The sequence below is a fragment of the Erinaceus europaeus genome, chromosome 15 (genome assembly GCF_950295315.1).
Source record: "Erinaceus europaeus chromosome 15, mEriEur2.1, whole genome shotgun sequence".
Classification (NCBI taxonomy): Eukaryota; Metazoa; Chordata; class Mammalia; order Eulipotyphla; family Erinaceidae; genus Erinaceus; species Erinaceus europaeus.
In genome coordinates, this window is record NC_080176.1 from 18,894,185 (window position 1) to 18,910,344 (window position 16,160).

General features: G+C 49.0%; 2 protein-coding genes and 1 long non-coding RNA gene across 3 annotated transcripts in view; all 3 read right to left on the minus strand.

Annotated features, from left to right (window-relative positions):
• LOC132533109 (uncharacterized) overlaps positions 1-865 on the minus strand; it is a 162,832-nt gene extending 161,967 nt beyond the window's left edge. The window contains exon 1 of the long non-coding RNA XR_009544996.1: positions 458-865. This is a non-coding gene — a long non-coding RNA (uncharacterized LOC132533109). The remainder of the gene's footprint in view (positions 1-457) is intronic.
• Positions 866-5,287: 4,422 nt separating this feature from the next.
• Positions 5,288-10,159, minus strand: DCTPP1 (dCTP pyrophosphatase 1). Its single transcript, XM_007536173.3, has 3 exons — positions 9,993-10,159; positions 8,618-8,728; positions 5,288-5,769 (listed from the first exon to the last, which is right to left on the minus strand). The coding sequence occupies exons 1-3, from the start codon at positions 10,091-10,093 to the stop codon at positions 5,481-5,483; spliced, it is 501 nt and encodes a 166-aa protein (XP_007536235.1). The 5' UTR covers positions 10,094-10,159; the 3' UTR covers positions 5,288-5,480.
• A 2,385-nt stretch (positions 10,160-12,544) lies between these two features.
• Positions 12,545-13,183, minus strand: LOC103125373 (trafficking protein particle complex subunit 2-like). The gene has a single exon (XM_007536147.3). The coding sequence runs from the start codon at positions 13,078-13,080 to the stop codon at positions 12,658-12,660; it is 423 nt and encodes a 140-aa protein (XP_007536209.1). The 5' UTR covers positions 13,081-13,183; the 3' UTR covers positions 12,545-12,657.
• Between the last annotated feature and the right edge of the window lie 2,977 nt (positions 13,184-16,160).

The following is a 16,160-nucleotide window of genomic DNA, read 5'->3' on the forward strand; positions in this document are numbered from 1 at the left end:
GAGAGACACCTGCAGTTCTACTTCACCACTTGGGAGAGTCCAGTACTTTGGGACTCCATGAAGTCACCATATGCCACTGTAGCATGTGCACTCACCAGATGAGCCACCACTAGGCCTCTGCTTTTCTGCTTTGTAAAATATTTCTTTTTAAAAATATTTTATTTATTAATGAGAATGATAGGAAGAGAGAAAAAAACAGACCACTCTGATACATGTGCTGCTGGGGATTGAACTCAGGACTTCATGCTCGAGAGTCCAATGCTTTATCAACTGTGCCACCTCCCGGATCACTTGTAAAATATTTCTTTTCTTTTTTAATTTTAATATTTATTTATTCCCTTTTGTTGCCCTTGTTGTTTTAGTGTTGTAGTTATTCTTCTTGTTGTCGATGTTGGATAGGACAGAGAGAAATGGAGAGAGGAGGGGAAGACAGAGAGGAGGAGAGAAAGATAGACACCTGCAGACCTGCTTCACTGCTGTGAAGCGACTCCCCTGCAGGTGGGGAGCCAGGGGCTCAAACCGGGATCCTTACGCCGGTCCTTGTGCTTTGTGCCACATGCATTTAACCTGCTGTGCTACCGCCCGACTCCCCGTAAAATATTTCTTACCACGAGAATCATCATCACTCTGGCACATGTGATGCTGGGGATCAAACTCTGGACCTCAAGCTTAAGAGATCTAACCACCCTCTCTCTAACTACTGATAGGCCTCCCAGGCCTCAAAAGATTTATTTTATTTATGTTTTAAAATATTTATTTAATTTTAATATGAGAGAGACAGAGCAGACCACTGTTCAGTTCTGGCTTATGGTGGTGCTGGGGATTAAACCTAGGTCCTTGGAGCCTCAGACACAGAGTCTTTTTGCATAACCATTATGCTATCTCCCCAACCTAAAAGATTTATTTTATGATGGGGAAAACCACAGCACCATTCTGGCATGTGTAGTCCTGGGGCATTGAACCCAGGACTAGGCGTGCAAGTCCTGCACTCTACTGCTGAGCCACCTCCCAGATGCCGGACTCAAAATCGATTAAGCTCAAGTTCATAGGAGTCAGAGTGGGTCAGAGGAGAGAGGGCAGTGTCACCAAGATGCAGGTACAGGACCAGGAGCAAGACAGGAGAGCACAACACCTCAAACGATGTGTATGAGGTGCGTATGGAAGGAGCTGACGGGACTGGAAGTAACAGCTTGCAACAATCTGGGAGGTGGCGTGGGCTCTCAAAGCCAGCTGACCCCCTAACTTTGCATGTGTTGGAATGGTGCTTTGGCTCTCTCCAGTAAATTAAAAAAATTTTTTTGGGAGTTGGGCGGTAGCGCAGCGTGTTAAGTGCATGTGGCGCAAAGCTCAAGGACCTGCATTAAGGATCCTGGTTCGAGCCCCCGACTCCCCACCTGCAGGGGAGTCGCTTCACAGGTGGTGAAGCAGGTCTGCAGGTGTCTTTCTCTCCCCCTCTCTGTCTTCCCCTCCCTCCATTTCTCTCTGTCCTATCCAACTACGACATCAATAACAACAATAACTACAACAGTAAAACAACAGGGGCAGCAAAAGGGAAAATAAATATTAAAAAATTTTTTTTATTATCTTTATTGATTGATTGGATAGAGATAGTCAGAAATCGAGGGGGAAGGAAGGGATAGAGAAGGTGAGAGACAGAGACACCTGCAGCCCTGCTTCACCACTTGTGAAATTTTCCCCCTGCAGGTGGGGACTGGGGGCTTGAACCCAGGTCCTTGCACATTGTAACATGTGCGCTCAACCAGGTGCATCAAAGTCTTTTTGCCTCTCCCCCAGCTTGGGGATAAGGAAGCCATGAAGTCTTTCCTGGGGAATCGTTAACCATGTGTTTCATGAATTCATGGTTCCATTCGCCAGATGGCGCTGTAGTGCTGTCCACCTTATTTGCTTGAATTTGGGGGACAGAATAGCATAGGGGCTGCGGGTGGGGAGAAAGGCAGCCCTGAGCCCAGGCTCTTAATTGTGAGGGGAAACAGACTGGTTGAATATAGGCAGCCCTCACACACACACCTCATGAAAGTCTGTTAAGTAAAGTGTTTATCTCCGCAGCTCCCTCATCCCCCTTAGACAAAAAATATTTGGGGGCCAGGCAGTAGCCCTCCTGGCAGAGCACACACACTGCAGGTCTCACCTGCAGGTCTAACTCAATCTCTCTCTAACTTTATTATACAGAAAAAGAAAGAAAGAAAGAAAAAAAAATGAGCCACTGGGAGTTGTTGATTTATTATGCAGGCGCCAAGCCCTTGAGTTCAATCCCCGGCCGCACATGTACTAGAATGATGCTTTGGTTCTCTTTCTGGCTCTCCTATCTTAATAAATACAATCTGTGGTCTGGGAGGTGGCGCAGTGGTAAAGTTTTGGACTCTCAATCATGAGGTCCCAAGTTCGATCCCCAGCAGCACATGTTGCAGAACGATGTCTGGTTCTTTCTCCTCCTGTCTTTCTCATAAATAAATAAAATCCTAAAAAAATAAAATAAATACAATCTTTCAAAAAAAATTTTTTTTTAATTTGCTCTATGAAAGGAGAGCACAGCACAGCTCGGATGTGTGCACTGCTGGGAATTGAAACTCCTATGGGAGAGAGAGAGAGAGGTCTTCAACTGAGCCACCTCCTGAGCACAGTATCACTTCTCAAGAGGCCGGGCTGGAAAAACCCCATGGGAAGGAGTGAAGAGAGCTGGTTTTCTCAGTAGGGAAGAAGCCTGATTATGCTTCTGCAAGGAAGACAGAGAAGTTCTATAGAGAGAAGAGATAAGTGAGCTGAGGGCACAGGTAGATAGCAGAGGGGGCTGGGTAGTACACCTGGTTGAGCGCACATGTTACGGTGCACAAGGACCCGGGCTCAAGCCCCTGGTCCCCACCTGCAGGGGGAAAGCTGAAGCTCCAAAATCCCAGGTTCAATCCCTAGCACCTCCAAAAAACAGCTGAGCAGTGCTCTGGTTAAAAAAAAAAGGGTCTCGGGCAGTAGCCCAGCGGGTTACGCGCACATGGTATGAAGGACTAGCCTAAGGACCCAGGTTAGAGACCCCGACTCCCCACCTACAGGGGGGGTCACTCCACAGGCAGTGAAGCAGGTCTATAGGTGTCTTTCTCTCCACCCCCCCGTCTTCTCCTCTCTCCATTTCTCTGTCCTATCCAACAACATCAATGGCAACAACAATAACAACAACAAGGGCAACAAAATGGCCTCCAGGGGCAGTGGATTTGTAGTGCAGGCACCGAGCCCCAGCAATAACGCTGGAGGCAAAAAAAAGTGGGGGGAATCGGGTGGTAGTGCAGCAGGTTAAGCGCACATGGTGTAAAGCGCAAGGACCGACAGAAGGATCCCAGTTTGAGCCCCCGGCTCCCCACCTGCAAGAGGAGTCACTTCACAAGCGGTGAAGCAGGCCTGCAGGTGTCTTTCTCTGCTCCTCTCTGTCTCCCCCTCAATTTCTCTCTGTCCTGTTCAACAATGATAGCAATAACAATAATTACAACAATGATAAAAGTAAATAAATAAAAAAACAAGGGCAACAAAAGGGAAAAAATAGCCTCCAGGAGCAATGGATTCATAGTGGCAGCACCAAGCCCCAGTGATAACCCTGGAGGGAAAAAAGAGAGGAAAAAAAAAAAAAAAAGAAAAACCTAGATAGCCCAAACTGCAAACCTATGACAAGTACTGTGGGCCAGGTGGTGTCCAGCACTTGCTCTACTTCCAATAACTAACTTAAACCTCCCAACCTGTTCAGGTACAAACTATGCCTTCCTTTCAAACACCCTCCGGTATGTGGTGCTGGGAATGGAGCCTGGGATCTTGGAGCCTCAGGCTTGAGTCTTTTGCAGAACCATTATGCTGTCTCTCTGCACCTGTTGCATTTTGCAGATGGACTAAGGTGCAGACAGATTCATTTGAATAGTGCCGTTTGGTTTCCCAGTATAGGCATTTGAAAGTATCCCCGATGGTATTTTTTTTTTAATTATCTTTATCGGATAGAGACAGCCAGAAATTGAGAGGGCAGGGGGAGATAGAGAGAGACAGAGACAGCTGTGACACTGCTTTACCACTCAGCTTTCCCCCTACAGGTGGAGACCGGGGGCTTGAACCTGGGTTCTTGTGCTTTGTAACACATGCACTCAACCAGGTGCACCGCCTCCCTGCCCCCTTCCCCCCATGGCATTTATTTAGCCACCAGGGTTATTGTTGGGGCTTGGTGCCAGCAGTACACATGCACTGCTCCTGGTAGCTGTTTTTTCCTTTCCCTTAATTTTGTTATTAGATAAGACAGAAGTTGAGAGGGGAGGGGAAAAGAGAGACACTTGTAACTCTGCTCACCAGCAGGTAGGGAGTGGGGGCTCGAACCCAGGTCCCTGTGCATGGTAACTTGTGTGCTCAACAGGGTGCGCCATTGCTAGGCCCCCATGAGATGACTTTTGAACCTAGTTGCAGAGCCAGAAGTCTTTTGGGCGGAACTGGGGCAGGAGCCATGTCACTGCCTCGAGGCATTTTTTCCATTCACACATGGAGAGACATCACAGCTCCCCTCGTGTGGTGCTCAGGCTAGGACCTGAAGTTGTATGCATGATGATGCAGGCACCCTACCCCATGAGCTATCTCCTTGGCCTTCAACTCTTCTTTTCCACTATCTTTAAAAATATATATTTATTTATAATAAATTTATTTATTTATTTATTCATTCCCCTTTGTTGCCCTTGTTGTTTTATTGCTGTAGTTATGGTTGTTGTTATTGATGTCGTTGTTGGATAGGACAGAAAGAAATGGAGAGAGGAGGGGAAGACAGAGGGGGAAGAGAAAGACAGACACCTGCAGACCTGCTTCACTGCTTGTGAAGCGACTCCCCTGCAGGTGGGGAGCCAGGGGCTCGAACTGGGATCCTTGCGCCGGTCCTTGCACTTCGTGCTCCATTCTTTTTATGTCTGATAGAGAGAAACACCTGTGTTGCTCCACCATCTACGGAGCTTCCCCTGGTGCTCCCATGTGGTGCTGAGGCTCGAACCCAGGTACTTGAGCATGGTAATGCTTGTGCTCTGCTGGATGAGGAGCTATCTCCCAGCTTCCAGAATCTGGACTAACACCACACACAACCTCTGATCTCTGTTAAGAGGCTAGGGGTGAGAGAGAGACTTGAACAAGATCTAGGAAGGAACTTACTAGAAACCAGAACTCAGACCTGCAGGAGGGAGGTCTGATGGACAGCCACGGGGTGGGGGGAGGGGGGGGCACTCTCCATGCCCTTCTGGGATATTCTGCCCAGGAAGAACGCAGAAACTGCGAACCAACATCTTTATTAAGAGAGAAAACACCGGAAACCAGGAACTGTCTTCTGGAGCTCCTTGGGCCTCAGACCTCGGTACGTGGGGTTTCTCCAGGCCTAGGAAGACTAGAAGGTTCCACGCTAGGTCACCCTCTGCTGTTCAGATGCCGCTCTGACCCGCAGGCTCTGTGCTCAGCTGCTGTGAGGTCTAGTCGGAGCTGTCACAGGGCAGGTCTACAGCCCCCACAGTCTGATCGCCAGAGTTGCCCCCATGGGGCAAGTCTGTGTACTTGCGGGCCGAGCCTCGGGCCAGATGAGCCGGGTAACGGCGGCGGTTCAGGTCCATCTTGGAGAGCACTGCTCGGGGTAGGTCCACACGGCAACGGGCTGCCAGGGCCACCAGGTAGATGAGGACATCACTGAGCTCCTCCTGCAGGGCGGCTTGCTCCCTGGGGGTCCAGGCTTGGGGACTGGCCTCCTCGTCAGGCTTCCACTGGCTGGAGGCAGAACAGACAGGCAGCCCCTCACACAGAGGCCCACTCAGACCCTCTTAGGACAACTCAACCCACAGGGCCCTGGGCAGAGTCCAGAGAGGGAGGACATCCCAGGAGATGCTGTGTCCCCAGAACTGAGTCCCTTAGTTGAGCCAAGAGAGCATCTCACGTGCCATGATCTGCCTTCCTCTCTCCAGCCCTAGCTGCCACCACCCTGGACAGAGCCTCATGCCTAGACCACTGCAGAGCCTCACCCCCTAATTCTTGCTCAGTACTGTCTTTTTAAGGTATCATTACAGGGTTGGGGTGGCACACCCAGTACAGTGTACTTGTTATGATGTACAAGGACCTGGGTTCAAGCCCTGGGTCCCCACCTGGCAGGAGTGAAGCCTCATAAGCAGTGAAGCAGTGCTGCGGGTCTCCATCTATCTCCCCTTCCTTCTCAATTTTGCCGTCTCTATCCAGTAAATAAAAATTTCAAGAAAAGGGATCAGGCAGTAGTGCAGTGAGCTATGCGCACGTGCGCAAAGTGCAAGGACCGGCGTAAGGATCCCGGTTCGAGCCCCTCGCTCCCCACCTGCAGGGGAGTCACTTCACAGGTGGTGAAGCAGGTCTGCAGGTGTCTTTCTCTGCCTCTCTCTGTCTTCCCCTCCTCTCTCCATTTCTCTCTGTCCTATCCAACAACGACAATATCAGTAACAACAATAATAACTACAACAATAAAAAGGCAACAAGGACAACAAAAGGGAAAATAAATATTAAAATTTTTTTTTTTAAGTTTCAAGAAAGTAAAAAAAAAATATATATATATATGCATGGTCTTTTGCATATACTATTCATGGCTAAAAAAAAACTTTTCGGGGGTCGGGCAGTGGTGCAGTGGGTTAAGCGCACGTGGCGCAAAGTGCAAGGACCGGCGTAAGGATCCTGGTTCAAGCCCCCGGCTCCCCACTTGCAGGGGAGGCACTTCACAGGCGGTGAAGCAGGTCTGCAGGTGTCTATCTTTCTCTCCCCCTCTCTCCATTTCTCTCTGTCCTACCCAACAACGAACAACATCAACAATGGTAATAATAATAACCACAACAATCAACAATGGTAATAATAATAACCACAACGAGGCTACAATAACAAGGGCAACAAAAGGGGGAAAATGGCCTCCAGGGGCGGTGGATACATGGTGCAGGCACCGAGCCCAGCAATAACCCTGGAGGAAAAAAAACAAAAAAACTTGGGAGTCAGGCAGTAGCATAGCAGGTTAAGCACATGTGCCGCAAAGCGCAAGGACTGGCATAAGCGTCCCACCTGCAGGGGAGTCGCTTCTCAGGCAGTGAGGCAGGTCTGCAGGTGTCTGTCTTTCTCTTCCCCTCCTCTCTCCATTTCTCTGTCCTATCCAACAATGATGACACCATCAACAACAATAACAACAAAAACAACAAGGGCAACAAAAAGGAAATAAATATTTAAAAAAGTCTTTTTTAAAAAAGACTTTTTAGTTCTTGATAGGTGAGAAAGTGTGAAGGAACGGGGATAGAGACACACCTACAGCTGCTTCACCCCTCAGGAAGCTTCTTGAAGCTTGAACCCAGGTCCTTGTTCTTGGTAACATATGTACTTAACCAGGTGCGCCACTGCATGGGCCCATCCAGATATATATATATGTGTGTGTGTGTGTGTGTGTGTGTGTGTGTGTGTGTGTGTGTGTGTGTGTGTATATAATCTCCCTCTCTCTCTCTCTCTCTCCATATATATATATATGCCAGGGGTTTGAACCTGGGCCCTTGTGCACTACTAACTGGCCCCCAGACAGCCTTTTGATTTTAGAGACAGAGAGAGAGACACCACAGCACAGGACTCTAATTACTTTGGCTGGCTCCCCGCAGCCGTCTAGCACCACTGCGGCACTGCTCACTCTGGTATAGGTGATGCTGGGGGTTGAGCCTAGAACCTTTGGTGCCTCAGGCACGGAAGTCTTTTTTGCAGAACTATTATGTTGCCTCCCCCAGACTTTATTTATTTACTGAGAAGGAACCAGGAGGGGGCCAGAAGCACAAGCAATGCTAAGGGCTGAACTTTTTTTTTTTTTTTTTTTTGCCACCAGGTTTTATTCTTCGGGTTTGGTGCTTGTATGACAACTCCATCATCTTTGGTGGCTTAAACCTGGGTCCTTTGACATAGTGATGTATGTGCCCCACCAGGGCCCCCCTCCAGTCCTGCTTAAAATAATATTTACATTTTTTTTCTATTATTGTTACCTGTAGCCCTGCTTCACCACTGGAGCTTTCCCCTTGCAGGTGGGGACCGGGGGTTTGAACTAGGGTCCTTGCACATTGTAACATGTGCGCTCAACCAGGTGCATTACCACCCGGACTCTTCTTTTTCTATCTTCTAGGGTCCTACCCCTCCTGCCTCCACAGCCCCATCTCTCATTCAGTAGATATTCCCAGTGTCCCTCCTCTTCCATTGAGACCCTTACACCCATGGAGTTTCAAGCCCTTTGAAATTCTCTCACTCTCCCACGCACCACCTTTGCAGACACATCCCCCACCTGCAATGCCGCAGGCAGCTAGGTCTCCTGCAGACTATCTTCCTTCCCATCCCAGGGACTGAGAGGTAAAGTAAGGTTGTCACCACCCCTCCTTAAGCCTGGATCTGTCTAGCTGTTTCCACTTTTCTCTCCCAGGAGACCGGGCTGCCCCAGAGGGCAAGGACAAGTGAGTCATTTGTGTCCCTGGCACCAGGCACAGAGCCGGCCAGTGCAGAGGGGAAATCAAACAGACGCATAATGCTGATCAAGTAAACCCTCCCCTCCCACACACTGCACAGAGTTCCAAGAGGCCTTCCATCTACTCACAAAAGCTCTGCCAGTTCTCCCACTTCTCCCACCAAAGCCAGCAGGAGGTTCCGAGGCTGATGGAACTGGTCCCAGTCTCGCTCCGCAGCAAATTCAGCGTGGAGGCGGCGGCTGGAATGGGAGAAAGCTGTTGGAGGCTCAAGTCCCAAGGTTAGGAGAATGGGGAGAAGGTGCATGCAGGGCCCAGGCAGGTATCTTGGGGGCATGTTATCAGGAATGTTACTCATTTCCTTGCAAGAGGAGACATAAGTACCTTCTTTGTGGCACTGGGTTTCCTCATCTGTAAAACAGCAAAGCCCCAAAACCAGAGTGACAGTCTGGTTCTTCCTCTCATTAAATAAATAAATAACAGTGCAGGGGTAGATAGCATAAAAGTTATGTAAGGAGACTCTCGAGCCTGAGGCTCCAAAACCCCAGGTTCAATCAATCCCCTGCACCACCATAAGCCAGAGCTGATAAGTGTTCTGGTAAAAATAAACAACAAATCCTGGGAGGTGCCACAGTGATAAAGTATTGAACTCTTCTTATGCATGAGGTCTCAAGTTCGAGCCTCAGCCCCAAAGTGATGTTCTGGTTCTTGCCCATGAATTAATATACAACCTGGGGGTGGTGGAGGCAGTATAATGACTATGCAAAAGGACTTTGATGCTGGAAGCTCCAAAGTCCCATTTTCAATCCCCAGCACTACCATAAGCAGAGCCAAGCAGTGGTCTAGTTAAAAATTATATCATATATGACCTAGGAGGTAGTGCAGTGGATAAAGCGTTGGACTCTCAGGCATATGGCCCCAAGTTCCATCTCTCGAACTGCATGCACTAGAGTGACGCTATGGTTCGCTCACTTTCTCGTTAATAAATAAATAACGGGGGGGGGGGAACCACGGAAGTTCTACTAAATACTACTACAAGTTAGCAGTGCCCTCTTTTCCATTATCCCAGCACCTGTTACTGTTGCTTCTTCAATCTCCTCCATTTTAAATGCCTCTTATCTCTATTTTATCCTGTCCCGTCTAGAGAGTTAACTTTTAGCAGATCCCAGGTCACTAGACAGTAAGACTGCCTGGATTTTATTTATTTTTTTTCTAGCAAGGCCTTGCATTTCTTCTCAGCTCTGCATTTGCCTAGAAGGTAGGCAGAAGCAGCAGAATGGGTTTTCCCCAGGGCTGGGTCTGTGCTCCCCAGCTCCCCGGCCTCAGGGGTGTACCGCTATGCCCGCCTGGCATGTGATGGGGAGGCTGGCAGGCGCACCCGGGTCAGAGGGCAGAGCTCGCCCCGCGATCTGCCGCTGGGCTTCCTGGAGACCACGTGGAGGGACCCTCTCCAGTAATGGAGAGAAAGATGCGCCCACCCCAGCAGCCCCGACAAGCACAGCTTACATGTCTTCAAGCGTGGGCTCCGGGCTGAAGCTAAATGGATCGGCGGTGGCAGCCCCCACTTGCCCCTGGGCCTCGTGCGGCTCCCCACCGGGAGTGGACATAGCGCCCACCGTTCGGCCGCCGGACCTGCTCTCCCGAACCCGCGCCGAGCTCGGAGCCCGCCCCTGACCAATCACAGGGCTTTTCGATTACGTAAAGGGGCGTAACCTAACGGCAAGGCCAATTAAGAGTGTTGAATTTACTACAGCCCGCCTCCGACCTGGACTGGACCAATCAGTGTGGACTTCAGGCCTGCGCTGCGTGACCGACACTTTCTGCCAAGCACCTTAAAGGTAAAGGAACCAGATTTGACCGAGAAAAAGACAAAAGGGCAGCGGGCTCGTCACTCCTCTTCTGGGCACCAGATGGCGCCAGCGTGAAGGAGAATCCCGCTCCTACCAGGGTTCTAGTAAATGGAGAGTTTAAGCTAGAGAGTTGGTTGTTTTTTAAGATTTTATTAATTTATTCATGAATAAAATAGTCTGAGAGAGTGGTCCGAGAGGTGGCGCAGTGGCTAAGGCACTAGACTCTCAAGCATGAGGTCCTGAGTTCGATCCCCGGTGCACATGTACCAGAGTGATGGCTGGTTCTTTCTCTCCTATCTCTCTCATGAATAAACTCTTAAAAAAAAAAAGAAAAGAGGGAGTCCGGCGGTGGCGCAGCGGGTTGAGCGCACGTGGCACAAAGCGCAAGGACCGGCATAAGGATCCCGGTTCGAGCCCCCGGCTCCCCACCTGCAGGGGAGTCGCTTCACAGGCGGTGAAGCAGGTCTGCAGGTGTCTATCTTTCTCTCCCCTTCTCTGTCTTCCCCTCCTCTCTCCATTTCTCTCTGTCCTATTCAACAACGACGACATCAACAACTACAACAATAAAACAACAAGGGCAACAGAAAGGGAATAAATTAAATATTAAAAAAAAAAACTTAAAAAAAGAAAATAGTCTGAGAGAAAGAACCAAACATTACTCTGGTACATGGGCTGCCGGAGACTGAATTCTGGACTTTATGCTTGAGAGTCCGGTGCTTTATCCACCGTGCCACCTCTTGGACTACGAGAGGGAAATCTGTTACTGGGTGTCAGCTGAAATCAGAGATCTCAATTCATTTTATTTTATAATACTTATTTATGAGAGGGAGAAAATGAGAGAGAACCAGAGCATCACTCTGCAAGGCCAGAGACTGAACTTGGAACCTCATGCTTGAGAGACCAATGCTTTACCCACTGCTCCGCTTCCCAGACCACTCAGCTGATTTTATGAGACACTCACCTGGAGATTCAAGTGGGGGCGGTCCGGAACATGGTGCAGCGGACAGGCACTGGACTCTCAAGCATGAAGTCCTGTGTTCATTCCCCAGTCGCACATGCACCAGAGTGGTGTCTGCTTCTCTCTCTTTTCCTATTTTTCTCATTAATAAATAAATAAAATCTTAAAAACAAAGCAAACAAAAAACAACCAAGATTCCAGTGAGGAAGAATAACAGATTTTACTGTGTGAGAACTGCTCCAGATCCAAGTTTGAGTGCAACTGCGTACTTTGGAAAAGAAAGAAAATAATCTTTTGGGAGTCGGGCGGTAGCGCAGCGGGTTAAGCACAGGTGGTGCAAAGCGCAAGGACCGGCATAAGGATCCGGGTTCGAGCCCCCGGCTCCCCACCTGCAGGGGAGTCGCTTCACAGGCGGTGAAGCAGGTCTGCAGGTGTCTGTCTTTCTCTCCCCCCCTGTGTCTTCCCCTCCTCCGTCTATTTCTCTCTGTCCTGTCCAACAACAGCAACAATAATGGGAAAGGGCTGGCCGCCTGGCTGCTGGTGCCGGCACGTGCATCTCCGCAGCTCCTGGAGAACCGGCGCCTTGTCGTCCCTGTGACCCACTGCGAGTCCTGCGGGCTCCCACCGCCACTGGAGGCAACCTCGGTGCCGTGGCATCTTTCCCTCTCTTCCTGTGTCTCTGTCTGTTTCTCTTTTCCAGATGTTTTTGGCTTCTTTTAAAAATATTTATTTCTTGGGTAGAGGCAGAAGTTGAGAGGGGTGGGGCAGATAGAGAGAAAAACAGGGAGACATCCGCAGTCCACTTCATCACTCATGAAGCTTCCCTCCCACAGGTGGCGACTGGGGGCTTGAACCCAGGTCCTTGCTTTTTTTGTTTTCACCACTCCCCTCACCAAAGGTGGAAATATATATATATATATATATATATATATATATAGAGAGAGAGAGAGAGAGAGAGAGAGCCTGGCTCAGTATTTTTAAAAATAAACCATTGACAAAAGCCCTGGACCAAAAAGAACCTAGGTCCTTGCACACTGTCATGTGTGCTCAAGCAGGTGTGCCACCACCTGTCCCTTCTGTCCCTTTACCTGAAAAAGTTGGCCTCAGGAGAGATCACTGTATTTTGTGTATTAACTTAAAAAAAAATCTGTCAATAACAGGAAGTGTACTTTTTTTTTTGCTTGAATATCCCATTTTTCTATGCAAAAGGAATCTCGCTAGTTTACATAAAAATTGAGACTACAACTACAGAGTTTTCCAGATTATTTAATCAAGTTACTTACAATGTACACATTCCTGAGTATAAGCCATTGTAGCGACATTGTTTATTTCCAGATTTTTAAATTTTTTTTTTGTTTTGTTTTCAGCTTAAAAGGTGTTTCTTCCCAAGAAATTGGACTTTTCGGTCAAATGCACTTGATCGAATAGGAGAATTGGGTTCATAGAAGGGGTTCACGGCGAACTTTATGTACAAGTCATAGACGTCCGTGAAGAAGTTCTTTATCCCATCTTCCTGCTTCACGTCATGAAGCATAAGAAAGCGCATGTGGCCCGCGGTCACAAAGGCAGAAACGAACCACTCGTTGAACTTGTCCACGGTTTTCAGGTACATGCTGTTGGACAGCCACATGCTCTCGTCTACCAGGTCGAGCGCGGCGTGGGCTATGAACTGGTCCAGGTGGCGGTGATCGTCTTTGGATTCTGCTTTCCCCGCGGGCAAAAACTCCATCTCAAAAATAGGGTTATCGTGGTGGCCAACGATCACAAAGTAGAAGCTCCCGGACATCGTCTCCCCCGGATAACCGCGGCAGCGGCGACCCTCTCACGACCACGACTCGGGATCAGCCCCAGAGACGGAGGCCGGCGCTCCACCACTTCCGTCGAGACGCCCGGGGCCAATCCTCGCGAGACTCTGCCTGGGCGCTCTCGCGTTACTCGGCGGGATCTTCAAGCTCCCAGAAGCCAGATTCAATCCCCCGGCGCCGCCGTGAGCCGGTGTTAAACCGTGCTCTGGCTTATAAACAAATAAATTAATTTAAACTATGTAAATGATATATGATAGACTTAAGTATTACATACACGCATATATATGTACATATAAAAAGCTACAAATATAGTTGTCACTGCTTTCTATATACAGTGGGCAACTCAGCTTGCTCAGCTTTCTCCTGACTCTGGGAGAAATTCCTACTTGAAGTCGCTGCAGAGTCTAGCTGTAACTGCCTGCTCGGTGACAGAGGTTGAGAGTTGTTTTTATTTTGTCACTGGAACAGGTGGTTTTCTTTCTTTTTTTCTGAAATATATATTTTCTTTTTTTTTTTTTTTCCTGTATTACTGCTTCATTCCAACTCTAGCCCAGGAGAGGAGTCCTGAAATGTATTTTCAGTTGCCAAAGGCTACAAGGATGTCTCCAGAGTGAATCTAAACTAGAGAAGTGCGCGCGCGGTGTGTGTGTGTGTGCGCGTGTGTGCGTGTGTGTGTGCGTGCGCGCGTGTGTGCGTGTGTGCGTGTGTGTGTGCGCGCGTGTGTGTGTGCGTGTGTGTGAGTGCGTGCGTGTGTGTGTGTGCGTGTGTGTGTGCGCGCGCGTGTGTGTGCGTGTGTGTGTGCGTGCGTGTGTGTGCGTGTGTGTGTGTGCGCGTGCTTGTGTGTGCGTGCGTGTGTGTGCGCGTGCTTGTGTGTGTGTGCGTGTGTGTGCGCGCGCGTGTGTGTGTGCGTGTGTGTGCTGCGTGTGTGTCTGCGTGTGTGTGTGCGTGTGTGTGCGTGTGTGCGTGTGTGTGTGTGTGCGTGTGTGTGCGTATGTGTGTGTGTGCGCGTGTGTGTGTGCGCGCGTGTGTGTGTGCGTGTGTGTGAGTGCGTGCGTGTGTGTGTGTGCGTGTGTGTGTGCGCGCGCGTGTGTGTGCGTGTGTGTGCATGCGCGTGTGTGTGCGTGTGTGTGTGCGCGCGTGTGTGTGTGCGTGCGTGCGCGTGTGTGTGTGCGTGCGCGTGTGCGTGCGCGTGTGTGTGCGCGTGTGTGTGCGCGCGTGTGTGTGTGCGTGTGTGTGTGTGTGCGTGTCTGTGTGTGTGTTTTAAGACAGAAAGAGTGAAAGACCACAACACTAAAGCGTCCTTTCACGAGGTGGGGGCTGGGCTCAAACCTGGGTCATCCATATGGCAAAGCACACTATCCAAGTGAGCCATTTTATTGGCCCTAAACAAGTATTTTAAATATTCGAAATACACCCCCACCCCCCACCCCCCGCCCGCCAGCGCACTGCTCAGCTCTGGCTTATGGTAGGTAATGTTGGGGGTTGAATCTGGGGCTTCAGAGCCTCAGGCATGAGAGTTGCTTTGCATAACCATATGTTAATTTACCCCTGCCCCTGACATACTTAATCTTTGCAGCAACTCAATGAATAAGTAGCAACTCAATGAATAAGTGAAGTAAGTAGTTTTAATGTTATCTGCCCATTTTACAGATATGGAAACAAAAATTGAGCAGTGAGTAAGATGGTAGCTAGATTTTAAATTCAGGCCATTTGGCTTGACCTTTTGGTACTAACCCCCCTACAGTATGTTAATGTCCCAAGTGGAAATAAATAAAACCAAAGAATTTGTTTTTCTGTCTGTCTGTCTGTCTTTCTGTCTACCTCTCTAGAACAGAGTAGTGTACTTTGCTCGTATGTAATTCCCAGGGATAGAATCTTGGACCTGAGGTTTTCAAAGCAACATGCTCTCCTTGCTGAGCCAGCTCCCAGTTTGTCTGTTAGTGTTTGTTTTGCCACTAGGACCTCGATGGGCTGGGGGCTTCATGCCCACATAATTCCACTCATCCCAGGTAAGAGACAGGTAAAAAGAAAGACAAGACAGAGGAAAAACCCCACAATACTGCTCTACCATTCACAAAGCTTCCCCTGTGCGGGTGCTCCTACATGGTAGCCAGGGGCTTGACTCTAAGTCTTTAATCATGGTCAAGAATGTTCTCCATGGGAGCTGGGCGGTAGCGCAGTGGGTTAAGCGCAGGTGGTGGAATGCACAAAGGCCGGTGTAAGGATCCCAGTTCGAGCCCCCAGCTCCCCACCTGCAGGGGGTTGCATCTCAAGCTGTGAAGCAGGTCTGCAGGTGTCTATCTGTCTCTCCTCTCTGTCTTCCCCTCCTCTCTCCATTTCTCTCTGTCCTATCCAACTACAACAAGCGCAACAAAATGGGGAAAAAAATGACCTCCAGGAGCAGTGGATTTCTCATGCAGGAATGGAGCCTCAGTGATAACCCTGAAAGCAAAAAAAAAAAAAAAAAAAAAGAATGGAGAGTTGGGCGGTAGCTAGCAGGTTAAGCAAAGGTGGCGCAAAGCGCAAGGACCTTCATAAGGATCCCGGCTCCCCACCTGTAGGGGAGTTGCTTACAGGCAGTGAAGCAGGTCTGCAGGTGTCTATCTTTCTCTCCCCCCTCTGTCTTCCCCTCCTCTCTCCATTTCTCTCTGTCCTAACAACGACGACATCAATAACAACAACAATAATAACCACAACATTAAAACAAGGGCAACAAAAGGGAATAAATAAATATTAAAAAAAAAAAAAAGAATGTTCGTCATTGGCTGAGCTGTCTCCCTCCACCCTCCAATTTTGTTACTGAGAAGTTGGAAGAGGGCTGGAGAGGCAGCATAATGGTTAGGCAAAAAGACTTTCATGGCTGAGGCCCTAAAGTCCCAGGCTCACAATCACCAACTCTACCATAAGCCAGAGCTGAACAGAGCTCTCGTCTCTCTTTCTGTGTGTATCTTTTTTCTCTGTATCTCTCTCATTAAAATAAAATTAAATTAAAAGAGAGAGAGAAGTTAGAAGAAGATTGTTGGAGACTTCTGGGTTTGAGCCTCCAGTGCCAAGACAAGGG

Bases quoted from the DNA above. Each gene is read 5' to 3' on its own strand.
- DCTPP1 (XM_007536173.3), bottom strand. From the start codon at position 10,093: ATGTCCACTCCCGGTGGGGAGCCGCACGAGGCCCAGGGGCAAGTGGGG. The intron at 8,729-9,992 runs GTAAGCTGTGCT...CTCCCATTCCAG, and splicing joins GAGCCCACGCTTGAAGACAT to CCGCCGCCTCCACGCTGAAT. The intron at 5,770-8,617 runs GTGAGTAGATGG...TTCTGCCTCCAG, and splicing joins GGAGAACTGGCAGAGCTTTT to CCAGTGGAAGCCTGACGAGG.
- LOC103125373 (XM_007536147.3), bottom strand. From the start codon at position 13,080: ATGTCCGGGAGCTTCTACTTTGTGATCGTTGGCCACCACGATAACCCT.